General features: G+C 39.5%; 1 protein-coding gene and 1 long non-coding RNA gene across 2 annotated transcripts; one reads left to right on the top strand and one right to left on the bottom strand.

Moving 5' to 3' along the window:
• Positions 1-1,985: 1,985 nt before the first annotated feature.
• Positions 1,986-8,382, top strand: LOC122866954 (ADP-ribosylation factor 3). The gene is made up of 5 exons (XM_044177249.1): positions 1,986-2,133; positions 4,000-4,252; positions 4,346-4,456; positions 4,551-4,675; positions 6,142-8,382. The coding sequence occupies exons 2-5, from the start codon at positions 4,105-4,107 to the stop codon at positions 6,301-6,303; spliced, it is 546 nt and encodes a 181-aa protein (XP_044033184.1). The 5' UTR covers positions 1,986-2,133; positions 4,000-4,104; the 3' UTR covers positions 6,304-8,382.
• LOC122866964 lies at positions 7,965-12,917 on the bottom strand. Its single transcript, XR_006375833.1, has 2 exons — positions 12,840-12,917; positions 7,965-10,057 (listed from the first exon to the last, which is right to left on the bottom strand). It is a non-coding gene; the product is annotated as an uncharacterized LOC122866964 (long non-coding RNA).
• Positions 12,918-12,952: the final 35 nt, after the last annotated feature.

Raw genomic sequence — 12,952 nt, 5'->3', positions numbered from 1 at the left:
CACACTGCAGCACTGAAATAGAAATTAATGACTCATCTTTGAGTGCAAACTAAAGATAAAACCTCCTTCCTTCCTTAGATCACAGAAGCAGATATGGGACTATATGCTGGTAAAACCACAGTATTTCTTTTTTAAATATATGATTTTGCCCCATCACCACATTCAACTACTGCATCAAAATGCTCGTAGGTTTTAAGATTCATGTAGGCTACCAACAGGTATTAGATTATCTGTGGTAATAGTTGGTACAACCATGTCATCATGCTCTGATCTGTCATTATGAGTCATATTACAACACCGTAAATCAGGACTATGTCACACTGAAATGCTCTCAACCATTTATGCAACATTTTATACTAATGATTGCATGATCATTTCATGTACTTCAGTTTAGAAACTTTACTTTGTTCCCCATCTGTGGATGAAATTATTGCACAAGTGTTATGCAATACTGAAGACCGATTCACCATTTCCTGAAAACTCAGTAACTTCACACATACAAGAGGAACTTTATATAACAGGATGTCAGGCTCAGTAGCAGTTAGATTTATTACAACTTCAAAATTCTTAGTCTTGTAATTTCAGTTAATTTCCAGTTAACACATCAGCGCTGAACTTGATGCTAATTAGCATACAACTACTTAAAATTCGGTGAAGCAAGCCTGTAGCTTTTGGCCATCTCTTGGAAAACCTCCTGAGCTGGTTTGCAGTGTCTGAATGACAGAAGCTGGTGATGCTTCTCAGCATTTAGTATTGTGACTGTTGCGTGAACCCGTCCTGCAAAAATGTACTTCAAAACATACTATGATCCACTCTATTACACTGTTGAAAAGATAGAAGATACATATACTGTATATTATCAATTTTAACATGTAAGTTGATTTATAATTTGTATTTCAGTTAGCCTATATTAATCTACTCAAATTGTTTTTATTATAAAAACATAATTATCTTATGAAATAGCACATTTGAAGAACTAAATAGGCTAGTATAGAAGCTTTAATGATTAAGGTACACCAGCATGTTCATGATTATTCTGTTGTTACTAAGGCCGGATTACCAAGCAGGCAAGAAGGGCAATTGCCATAAGGCCTCAGATACTCAGAGCTCCCAAGGCCCCAGGTTCACTGTATAGGAATTAATTGTTTTTAATTTATTAACTGCAAACCCAATAAAGCTTAAATGGTAAGGACAGTTTCTAGATTTATTTATATATATTATTTATATTGTTATTATTATTACAGTGGGGGCACACAGGCCCAAAGCAGAGGGAGATGTCTGGACTAAAATGCCTTTTGAAGTCCTCAAATGTAAATGTATTAATTCAAATAATTGCAAACAAACTTTCTAACATCATTGATAAGGGTTGTGCTATCTGAGACCACCTTAAACCTTTTTTCCCGTGTAAACAAGAGCAAAGTTTTCCTATAGAGATTTAAGTACCCTGCACACCCACATAGGTGTTTTTACTTATTCTGATTAGGCATCTGCTCAGATTGGAGGTGAGCAGAGTTTTGCTGCAAATGACCAATATACCAATAAGAATGATAAAGGTGTAATTTATCCCACTCAACAACGCCATTAGGAGAGTGTGGCAGATGTCAATCAACGTCTGTACACATCCACAAAGTCCTGAGAGGAGGTCTAACAAGCCAAAATAAGTTAAATCACCTGTGCTGGTGGACCAAAATGGCAGCTGTTAATGCATTCAGGTCCCCAAAACCTGCAGTTCGTGTTTAGATGTGTCCATAACTAATCAGTAAGATGAAAGTCTGAAGGAGTATTTAAGTCTTGGACGGGTACTCACAGACATGAAATTAAATAATGGGCCAATAGTAAAAACAAGAGAGACCAAAGTCACTTACCTGTGCAGAGCCCAATTTACAGCGACACTGTTTGGAATATATAAAAATATAATTATGCATTTTCTAAAACAAATCTGGACTGAGGTGACAATGTGCCAAAAACGGATATACGACATGTTCAAATCTGGTTGCTCAAACGTCCTTTCAAATCGAGTGTCAACTAAATTTTGGGTTGGTTTTGACCTCGACTCTCGCGAGATCTCGTTTGCTGCTGCGTTGTCCCCCGGAAAATACCGTGAGACATTCACTAGAGGACTACTCAGCTAAGGTAAGTGAGGTTACTGGCACCACCATCACCCCGGTAATATACATGTAGGTCCCGGCAGTTGATGAAATAACGGAGTGTTTGTTGTCTGTCCCGTGGTGGTTGTGTAGCCTCAGTGTTGTCCGGGCTGAAGCAGCGGCGGGCGGCTCGCTGGCAGCAGGATGCCCGCTGAGGTGATGCGCGGATGGATGAATGGGGTGGATCGGTACGGCAGACACGCTAGCTACCGTTACGTCTCAACGATTCGGCGATTAAAGCTAAACTAGACCGATACATGAGTGTATAACAGATCAGATAAAGAGGAAATGACCAAGCTTGGTCGGTGAAATTAAGTGTGAATCTTCAGCCAAGGCGGGAGATGTGCGGGGCCGATGTTAACGACTAATAACGACAGGATAGCCGTAACGATACCCACCGTAGCATCCCTGGCTAACGTAACCTGAGTCACCCGGAGCTGAATTAACATGATCAGGCCGGCATATCGTGGCCCTGCTCCCAGATAAATCATTTTAAGAGCTCATGTTAAAACCTGTAAACGCATCTGTGAGGGGATAGGAGCTGGTGGGGCGATCCTCTTCAGCACCATGGACAGGGCTGCAGCTAGTCTCATAACTATGTGCTGACGACTTTATTATTTCTATTTTATCTTTTATTTTTCACCTCATTGAGTCTGTTAATTCTCTGAATCCCTCACTGTTGTCAAGTCAGTGCACTCTCATGATAAGCATATATATATATATATATATATATATATATATATATATATATATATATATATATATATGTATATATATGTATATATGTGTGTGTATATACTGATATAAATTGAACCACCTTGTCTCTTTTCCACATTGAAATATACACATACTTCATAATTCACTATGGCATTTCACATAGCACATACCCCACACCATACCACAAGGTCCAAAGATGTATTTGTACATTTAGAAGACACAACATCTCACTTTTAACTTTAGCAGTTTGTATTCTTTACATGTCCATTTGTTTATACTTGTTAGCACAAGATGTTTGAAACATTTGCTGTGTTGAAAAGTAGCAAAAATGTGTAGACCATAAGATACTAGCCTGGTTTCAGACCTCTGAGTGAATGAAATGAAATGGCTAATCAATGTGGTCATCAGGCTAGTAATATGTGATTGCAAGCTCAGAAAGCTAGTAAGTGGATATGTGCAGAAGTATGTGCAGTTCCACTTTAAGAAAGTATTTAGGAAACTTTAATTGTATTATCCTTTGATGACAACTATATTTGCAAAGCATTTTTGGCCTCTTACACTATTTAGAATAGTTGTCACCTACATGTGGCTGCAAATCCAAACTACAGGGAACATATGTTCTTCTGTCTCAGTTTTAGTCCAGGTGGCTTTGTGGTGGGGTTTCACTGAATGTGTTCAAGCCAGGCCTGGTAATGTAGGACATTTTGCATGTGCTCTGAGGGCTTGGCGTTGTTGCAGGCTAACATTTGAAGGAGGAAAAAAAAAAGCAGTGAGAAGGGTCTGAACAGATTGTGCCGCAGCCTGGAGTCATGGCACATACATGCATCTCCTTCACCCTCTCTGTGATGATGGCTGTGGGCGATTAGCTTAGCTTGCACCTGTCTTCGGCTGTGCATGTAGAGGTGAGATTTTCTGGCGTGGTGGTGTGTTTTTTTTTAGAAAGGTGAGAGAAGGTGACCTGGAGCGTTCCCTTCATTGTAATTAGCAAAGCCCTTACAGACAGTTTAGCTTATTAACAATCCGCTCTTAATCCAACATGTTAATCATTTAGACCAGCATCTTTCATTGGATGTTTACCTCGCAATATAACAACGCACATACAAGTATGACTAAATGGTTACTTGTGTCCTTTCAGCCCTCCTTCATTATCGATCCCCGCTGGACGAGTGAAACTTTGCAGAAAGGCATCCAGAATCAGGATTGTAGCCGCACACTCAAGTTTAAGAACTTCATCTGAATCATGGGGAACATTTTCGGGAATTTGCTGAAGAGCCTCATAGGGAAGAAGGAGATGAGGATCTTGATGGTGGGGCTTGATGCTGCAGGAAAAACAACGATCCTCTACAAGCTCAAACTGGGGGAAATAGTCACCACAATCCCAACCATTGGTACGTGCACAGTCAAAATATCATTAGTTGCAAAGTATTGTCATGCCCACTGTGTTTGCTTTACATGTTGTATGACCCCGCTCTTGTTTTCAGGGTTTAACGTGGAGACAGTGGAGTACAAGAACATCAGCTTCACTGTGTGGGACGTGGGTGGGCAGGACAAGATCCGCCCCCTCTGGAGACACTACTTTCAAAACACACAGGGTGAGCAGAGCTAATCAAAGGGTAACACTGGCCTATAAAGACACTCATTAGAGACACACTCAAGTATTTCGTTTGTTCCTCTCACTGTTTTCAGGTCTAATCTTTGTGGTGGACAGTAATGACAGAGAGCGTGTGAACGAAGCACGAGAGGAGCTGATGAGGATGCTGGCTGAGGACGAACTGAGGGATGCAGTCCTCCTTGTGTTTGCCAATAAACAGGCAAGAAACCATAACTGTTCTGCACATATACACACACATATACACAGTACATGTAAATTAATGCACAAGAGGGTCAACCTACATGAGCCCACCTCTTTGTATCTTTTAGGTAAAATTCTACTTCAAGTAATTATTTGTGATCAAAATTCAAAGACAATATTAACTGCTATTGATAAAAACCTGCTCTTTTTGTGATTTAAATATTTTACTGCATTTTCATTGTAGTTTCATTTACATTTACAATTTGACACAGCAGAGACAGAGAAGAAAGCCTCGGGTCATCAATGCTACAATTACCGTTGGTCGAGGGGGAAAAAAAACAACACCAAAAAGATAAACACATACAATGAATTAGATCAAATCACCTTGAATGCCCCATATTAATATTACCAAAGAAATAGTGCCTCATCTCAAAAATACCTCTGTAAACACCTTAAACCTAGCTAACATACATTCACACGAGACAATGTCTGACATTAAATCCATCCCATCTTTTACTTGTGAAGCCGTTGCGTTTTTCCATAGGCAGAAAAGACAACTGCTAATGCTAACGTATAAGGTAATTCTGTCTAGGGCTGCAACTAACGATTATTTTAATTATCTATTAATCTTTTCTTAGTCATTGTTTGGTTTGTATAATGTCATCAAGTCGTCATAATTTAATAATCTTAAAGAGTCTTGTTTAGTCCAGCCAACAGTCAAAAACCCAAAGATATTTACAATTATATAAAACAGACAAATCCTGACATTACTGAAGCTTCAACCAGAGAATTGAAAGAGTTGAAGAATGATTGAAACAATTAATCAGTTATCAAAATTGTTACCTATTAATTTTGTTTGATCGACTAATCAACTGACTGACTAAACATTTCAGCTCTAATTCTTTCCTACTACAGAGCGGACAAAGTTTAAACGATAACAAAATAATGAGACCTGAATTTTGACCCAAAATCTGTCAAATAAAATCCCAAAATGTCACAACTACGAGTATTTAGGAGTATTCCTAAATTGTAAAAAAAAAAAAAACATTTCCTAAATGTAAAATGTAGCTTTCTGCTTACAGCCTTTCCAACATAAGTCATTTTTAACCAAAGCCACACTTTCACTGGGGATACATAATAGTTTTGCAAGATTTTAAACAAGCCATTTTACCAATTTGGCAACGTATTAATATCTCGTCATACACTTTCTTTCTTTTGCTAATGGTGGTTGTTTGCTTTTGGTGATCACTTACTAGAGTTCATCATTTAGGGAAATAGGCTTGTTTGCTTTCATGCCGAGAGTTAGATTGATGCCACTCTCATATCTGTCCCTTAAATATGAAGCTAAGTGATCGGCCTGCTGGCTGTAGCAACCCAAACAATTAAAAAAAAGACATCATCTGTCCTGTCTTTAGGGTCACAAGAAAGCCTCGTCACTATTCCTTGACTTACTCTGTCCTCACTGAACTCTCACCTCTTTGACAGGACTTACCGAACGCCATGAATGCTGCCGAGATCACAGACAAATTGGGCTTACACTCCCTGCGTCACCGCAACTGGTACATCCAGGCCACCTGCGCCACCAGCGGCGACGGCCTCTATGAGGGTCTTGATTGGCTGGCCAATCAACTCAAGAACAAGAAATAAGAAGAAGACTGGAGCCGCCAGCAGCCACACCCGTCCAACTTTTGATTTGTTTTGGGAATGGGGGTGCGAGTTAGGTACAAGGGTTTTGATTGATAGGTTAAAAGCAAGATTTTGGGTTTGAGGGGAGATTTTGGGCTTTGGTTTTCAGTCTGTTGGGGTTCCTAATAGTTTTCAGCGCTTATTGAAATCAGATTCTCATGTACTTCATATTTAACCAATCACACACACAAACACACACAAATGCACACTAACCGCAAGCAATCCCAGCAGACACTTGCTTTTCCTGTGTCCACCTCTTGTCCTTAGGTGCAATGTACTGTATGTTAGTCTCTAGGTGCTGTACCAAGTTATGTGTGACTCCACTGCGTCAGCAATGAGTCAAATAGGACTTTTTGTTGATGTATGTCTTTCAGTTGTCAGTCGTCCATGCAAAGAACTGTTCTGTGTCACTTGCACTTCCTCTTTGTTTAGTTTTTTTCGTTCGGCAACAGAGCCATGTTTGAGAACAATCACAGCTGGCAGATTCATGTCACTATAATTCACTTTAATGGTTTGCTCTCCCTTTTAATTTGTGAGCAATGCTGAGGCACTTTGATACTCAGATAAAGTGTGTACATGTGTGTGTGAACCTGCACACATACTGTGTGTGTGTGTGTGTGTTTGTGTGAGCGGCCCAGTCGGTATTAATCATGAACAACTCAAAAGGACTGGAGTTTCCTCTGTCACACGTCCTCTTACTGCCTCATTTTGGAAATCTTTTGATATCTGTGGCGTGTTTCTCCTCCCCGTGTGGCAACCCGAAGCGCCGAAGCTGCCCTTTTTAAATATTTTAAAGCGCACAACAGGCTCTCGTTTGCCTGAACTGCATGCATCCTGGTAGATCTTGCCAACATTGTTGCATACTTTGCCACCCTCGGAGCTGCATTGACGTTGACGCTGTTTGTAGGTTTTCTCTAACTGCCCTCATCGTGTTCTGGTGCTGTTTACAGTAGGATGCAGAAACTAACCAAACCACCAATTTCTGCATGTAGTCGTCAACTTGGGCTAAATCCATTATAGTCAGCTTTATGGTGTTTTAAAGTGAAAGCAGCATATAGATTAACCTGCACATAAACACACATGACCTGCACAGCTGCTGCTCGTCTGCCTTCACGTGTGTCCATGTGAGTACTCAAACTGCATTAGGTTGCTCTTGCTTTTGTGTGTTTTTGTCTCAGACGTGCATATCGGGGGATGACTCTGTTGATAACTCTGTGTTACTGAATGTGAATATTGTTAATGAATCTGTATATGGCTGTAATGATATTTATTTGACACGCATATTCTTTTATTTCAGTGGTGTGTCGGCATAATTATGTTATAGGAAGCAGGGTAAGCAGATCAATTCATTCATCAGCACATCCACGACTCACTTCTGAACAGCAGGCGAGTTACTGCGTCACCACTGATACCAGCAGAATCCACAGACTTCTGTCAGTAAAACTATTTCTCTGTGCCATACATGGGTACTACCAGTGACAGTACAACATACTGTAAATCCACTCCACCAAGTTATGAGTGCTTTGTTCATATTCAGTATCTATTGTATGTTAAATCATGAGTTTGATCATTTGATTTTTGTGGCCTTATATTTAGTGATGACTTTGAATTTATTTCCCCTCAGCTCGTTTGGTTCTGATTTTGAGTTACATATATTTATCTATAAAGAATGATTTACAGATTTATTTCTCTATGCCCTCAAAAAGGCAGGTTTTGCACCACAGTTCAGGATGTTCAGACAAAGGTTTTGTCCTTTTGTTTGGCCAGTATACTTGATTCATATTTGGTGGTAGATTTCTTTGGTTTTCTTTGGGGTGTAAAGAAACTTTGATGTAGACTGTGTCTGTGAAACAATGATAATCCGTGCAAACAAAACAAAATATAAACTTCTGATGATTCATTCTGTACCGTTATAGTTACACAAGTAGATTTCAAAACGGTGAAGACCATGTTTCAATGCTAAATGCAAGGAGACATTTGTATGTGATGTAAGACAACGAACAAAATCCTGCTGTATCAGAAATAAACCCATTTTCTGTATGACCTGTTCTCATCAACTGTGAGTGAGCGTTACTTATGGATTTCGTATTTACATATTCACACATTGTATTTTATAGTCATGTTTATGAGTGATGAATGACTGAAAATGTAGAGAAGATCTTGCTGTGACAAGCTTCTACCAGAAGAGGACAGCCTTTAGCAACATTATCTGTTTAATCAAACAGATCTTTAATATCTCAAAAACTCACTTAGCATTGTTTTATAACCTTGATGCTTCCTCTGTTTGCAGTCTCAGAGACCCAAGCTGAAAAACATGGATAAATACAGTGGATTTTCATCTGCTGTCTATATAGTGATTGATGTTAACATTACTTTTTTACACAGCACTACCTCTCCCAAAACATATATATATATATTTATATTTAAAGGGAAAAAATTATTATTGTTAAAATGACTATTAAAAGTTACGTGTTGCAGTGGGGTCTGTGGGATCCCAAACAATGAGGAAGTAAAGCCAATGTCAACAAAATTCAAGGGTTAAAAGGCAAATACCAGTATTTTTCAGACTCTCTGTGTCCTAAAATTAGTCCAAGAAAAGTAAAGAAAAAATAAAACAATTTAACATTTTTTTTTCCACCAGAATTTAATCCTGGCAGAGTGGAGAATACTCTTAGAAAACAGCTTTTAGACCAACATGTAGAGAAACTGTGGGACATATAACTGTTTTTAAATCAAACAACTTTTAAAAATAAATCAATATAATAACATTTTTTAATTAAACATGGGAAAATATCCTAATTAATAGAAGGCAATACAGAATTTTCAGATCTCTCCCAAATGATTTGAGGGTGAAGGCTGATTGGACTTGCGAGCTCAGTAAAATCCTGGCTATATGGCCGTGTGTATCTTGTACATCTGGTGCAATTTCTGTCCATTATTATTGATTTTACCACAAACCTTTATCATTTAGTAGCTTTCAAACAGCCATGGGTTTCAGTTATACTTTATTCTTCTTCAGTTAGCTGAAATTGTGATTAAGTAGCAGTTTATTTCTTCACCACATGTTTTGAGTACAGCTGATTACATTTGGGTAACAGACTTTCGTGATGTAAAGTAACTCCTATTTACCTGTTGCAGCTGGGGGTGATAACTTGTGAGACACGCAAACACATTTATTATAACAACAGATTCCTGCCAAATTGTGATGTTGAGAGATGGAGCCTGCCACTCTCTCTGTGTGTGTGTGTGTGTGTGTGTGTGTGTGTGTTAACTGTGCCTTGTGCCACTTTGTTGTGGGGAATAAAAGACAAGACTCAGCTGCTGGTCTTCTGCCACAACCACCTGTGATGTTACAATATTTTTCCTTGAACAACTTCTGTTCCTCAGCAGCTTGTTTTCTGTGAGAACAAAGAGGAAATAAATACTTTTGAGAATCACTTCCTGGTAGTGGTAAAATATTAACCATTTGTTTTGAACACCCCTCTGACATTTGAATTGACTCTGACTGGAAAAAAAGCAAATGACTCTTTTTGGTGAACTGGAGGCTTTTTTCAGATGTGTAAATCTGTGTAATAAACCAGATAGAGACACAGCAAGTGTGTGTGTGTGTGTGTGTGTGTGTGACAGACCGACTGGAGCTGCAGGCAGAGCCAGTTCCTACAAGGCAGTTCATCTGGCTCGCTCACTCCTCCATTCAGACGTTGTCTGCATGAAACTTAAGTCACAAAGATGACAAGATGACAATGATAAGACCTTTTCTTACCAAACCAGATATTAGTCTGGGTTCAAGAAGAACACTTCCTGCTGCGCATATTAACTTGGATTGTTCAACAGCTAGAAGACATGTTTAGCAATTAGCTGATGCTGTTATGCACAATTCATACACAAATGAGTCAACAAGAACAGCAGTAAAGTCATGCAGCAATAAAATAATCTTACATTTTCAGGCCAACAGCATAAAGGAGTGGAGGGGTCAAAGCCCGATTGTTAAGACAACAGACTTAAGAAATGTTCCTGAGGATCAGGTGTGACAGAGTGACACATACAGAGAAGCAGGAAGAGAACAGATGGGCGGGGGGTTAGAGTTATTTGTTGTTGTTTTAGTGGACTATATTAGAGGGGATGTGATTTTTTTTGTTCCAAGTGAGTAAAAATGGTCCTTCCTTTGTTGAAGAGACACGTTTCCAGGTTATAAGGAGGAAAGAGGAAGTGACTCGCCTGTTCTTACCGTAATGATAAATCTACTTAAACATCAAGCCACAAGGGAGAGAAACGTTTCAGTATGGCCAGTTCATTAAAAGGCATGCTGAAAACTAAGATCCCTTTAGGCAACAGTGCTTGTGGAGACCTGAAGTGTATTAAGCTTCAGAAATTAACGTCCACTCCGTATTTGCATTTTCACAGTGACTGCGCACCAAAATGTGAAGAGTTGTACTCCAATATTCATTAAATGTATCACACACATGCAGAATAAGGGGGGAAATGTCACCCCTATGCAGCTTTGCTTGTATGTCTGGCGGCACATTGTAGATCACCCCACTCAGTTTATTCACATGGTGTTAACAATAATCACACAGGTATACATGATAAGAAATGCCTCTTCATTCGGATCATCCCCGTGGCCTTGGAGCCAAAGGTGCCACGTGATCACAATGTCCCTGGTTTGTCCCACACAGCAACTTGCAGTTTTGTTGTTTTGCTATGAGAACATTTTCCCTCCCTCTACTTTTGTACATTTTTATCATGTACTTGTATAATTTCTTTCTTTCCAGATCTCGACTTAAAATGAAGTGACACCAAGCGTTTGTTGTCTTTGGAAGAGTTTACTAATAGATCATCCCATTCAATTGAATTTCACTTATATTCCTTCACATTCTCTTAACTGATGGTTTTTAAAATGTTATTTCTGTTTTGTAAATTCACTTTCTTGTCCTGCCTGTTTAATATGTAATGGTTTTATTGTGAAGAACTTTGTAGGCTAAATTTAGTTTTTAAAAGTGCTATTTGAATAACTTAGTTTACTGCAGATTCTGCAGAACCACTGTGCACTAACATCTATAGCCTCCAAACTATTGAATGCATCCATCAATGGCGGCTGGCCAATAGAGGCACTTGGGCGTCGCCCTCCTTGAGGCCTTGAGCCATAAAAAACATTACTACTACTACTACTAATAATAAATTAAACAAATTGTCAATATTTGTGTGCTTGAAATATGGAGTGCACCCAGTCATATGTGTAAAATATGATAGAAAATCATCTGCGCAACATATATGCTTTTCCTACACATCTGTCTGGTGTCTCAGCGGCTCTGGGGCGATGGAGGAATCGCCCACAGGAGGCGGTCTGACTAGCAGCTTAGCCAAAAATATGAAGTATGACATAAAATGTAGCCACTGAGCATCCTCAAATCTAATCAACCTGACCTGGCAATCAGACAGCAGGTTAGCGGAAAGGGAAGCAGCGTATGAGGCTTGTCTCATAGCTGGTCCACCAGAAAGGCCTGGCTAGCTGGTGCAGACATGCTAATGCTCTATTTCGTTTTTTTACGTGGACAAATCCAGCATGGACAGTTACGGGAGTGAGGGATATGAAGCACCTGTCTGAGAAAGTAAGGAAACATGAGGACACCAGGGCACACATGGGTAACTCTGTATGGCTAACGGTAGCCACATTAGGCAGAGCTAACGTCGCTACGCAGCTGAATGGCGGCCACAGGATCGCGGTGAGGAAACACAATGAGGAGGTGGATAAAAACAGGCACATTTTATCTAGAACAATTGATTATATGAAGTTTTGTGGGGCTTTTGAGTCGGCGTGGGCATGACGAGACTGACTCCTCGAACAACCCTGGCATTTTCCAGTTCATTACCAACCAGCCCCACTGTGTGTTTCTGTGCGATGTACGTAGTTGACATTTTAAAACAAATTTCATATTATTCCATGTGTTAGAGGTCAATTGATATTTACAAGATTGTTTATGTTGTTATTTGGGGTATTTCCTTCTGTTAAACTGTTGTGTATTGGTTATCAGGGACCTCACAATTTTATTCACTTGTGAGAGAGTTTTGAAGCAGAAGTTTACTATCTCTACCCCTCAAAGCACGTGACTCCCATGCTTATATCCATTCAAGTGTCTGAATAGCAACTTAACACCATTAACTGCACTTCATGTTTACTTATCCTGATCTTTACCTCTCTGTTGGTTTCCCCAACAAAACAAGGTCCATGGTGGCATCTCAAGAAATAAACATGTGTTATATTATACTGAAGTCGTCCATGTGGGTAAAATGTCCTGATGTGTTACTTACTCCTTTATTTTATGTTGGAATAAAATAATTGTTAAATATTTAACTGCCAAGTCTCTTGATATTGACTGGATGTGGCACAGCCCGACCTAGAAACATTTCTACCAGCCGTCATTGGCATCCATCCATGTTTTTCACGGCAAAAAGCATCTTCAAATGTTCCCATCTGGATATGAGAAAAGGAAACTTACAGCAGGTGCTAATGCATCTTTCAAGGTGTTTTCAAGGTTTCCAGGTTTCCAGGTTTTGTAAGTAATTCCGTGTTCTGTGTAGTCCTGTAGCTGCAGGCAGGGCCCTCCCAGAT

The sequence above is a fragment of the Siniperca chuatsi genome, linkage group LG2 (genome assembly GCF_020085105.1).
Source record: "Siniperca chuatsi isolate FFG_IHB_CAS linkage group LG2, ASM2008510v1, whole genome shotgun sequence".
In the NCBI taxonomy this organism is placed as follows: Eukaryota; Metazoa; Chordata; class Actinopteri; order Centrarchiformes; family Sinipercidae; genus Siniperca; species Siniperca chuatsi.
Note: the sequence above shows the minus strand (reverse complement) of the source record. Positions and strands in the feature narration are given on the sequence as shown.

What these genes read in the sequence shown, in the direction of transcription:
- LOC122866954 (XM_044177249.1), top strand. Translation starts at nt 4,105, where the DNA reads ATGGGGAACATTTTCGGGAATTTGCTGAAGAGCCTCATAGGGAAGAAG. An exon ending in CACCACAATCCCAACCATTG is followed by an intron (nt 4,253 to 4,345) that starts GTACGTGCACAG and finishes TCTTGTTTTCAG; the next exon opens with GGTTTAACGTGGAGACAGTG. An exon ending in TTGTGTTTGCCAATAAACAG is followed by an intron (nt 4,676 to 6,141) that starts GCAAGAAACCAT and finishes CCTCTTTGACAG; the next exon opens with GACTTACCGAACGCCATGAA.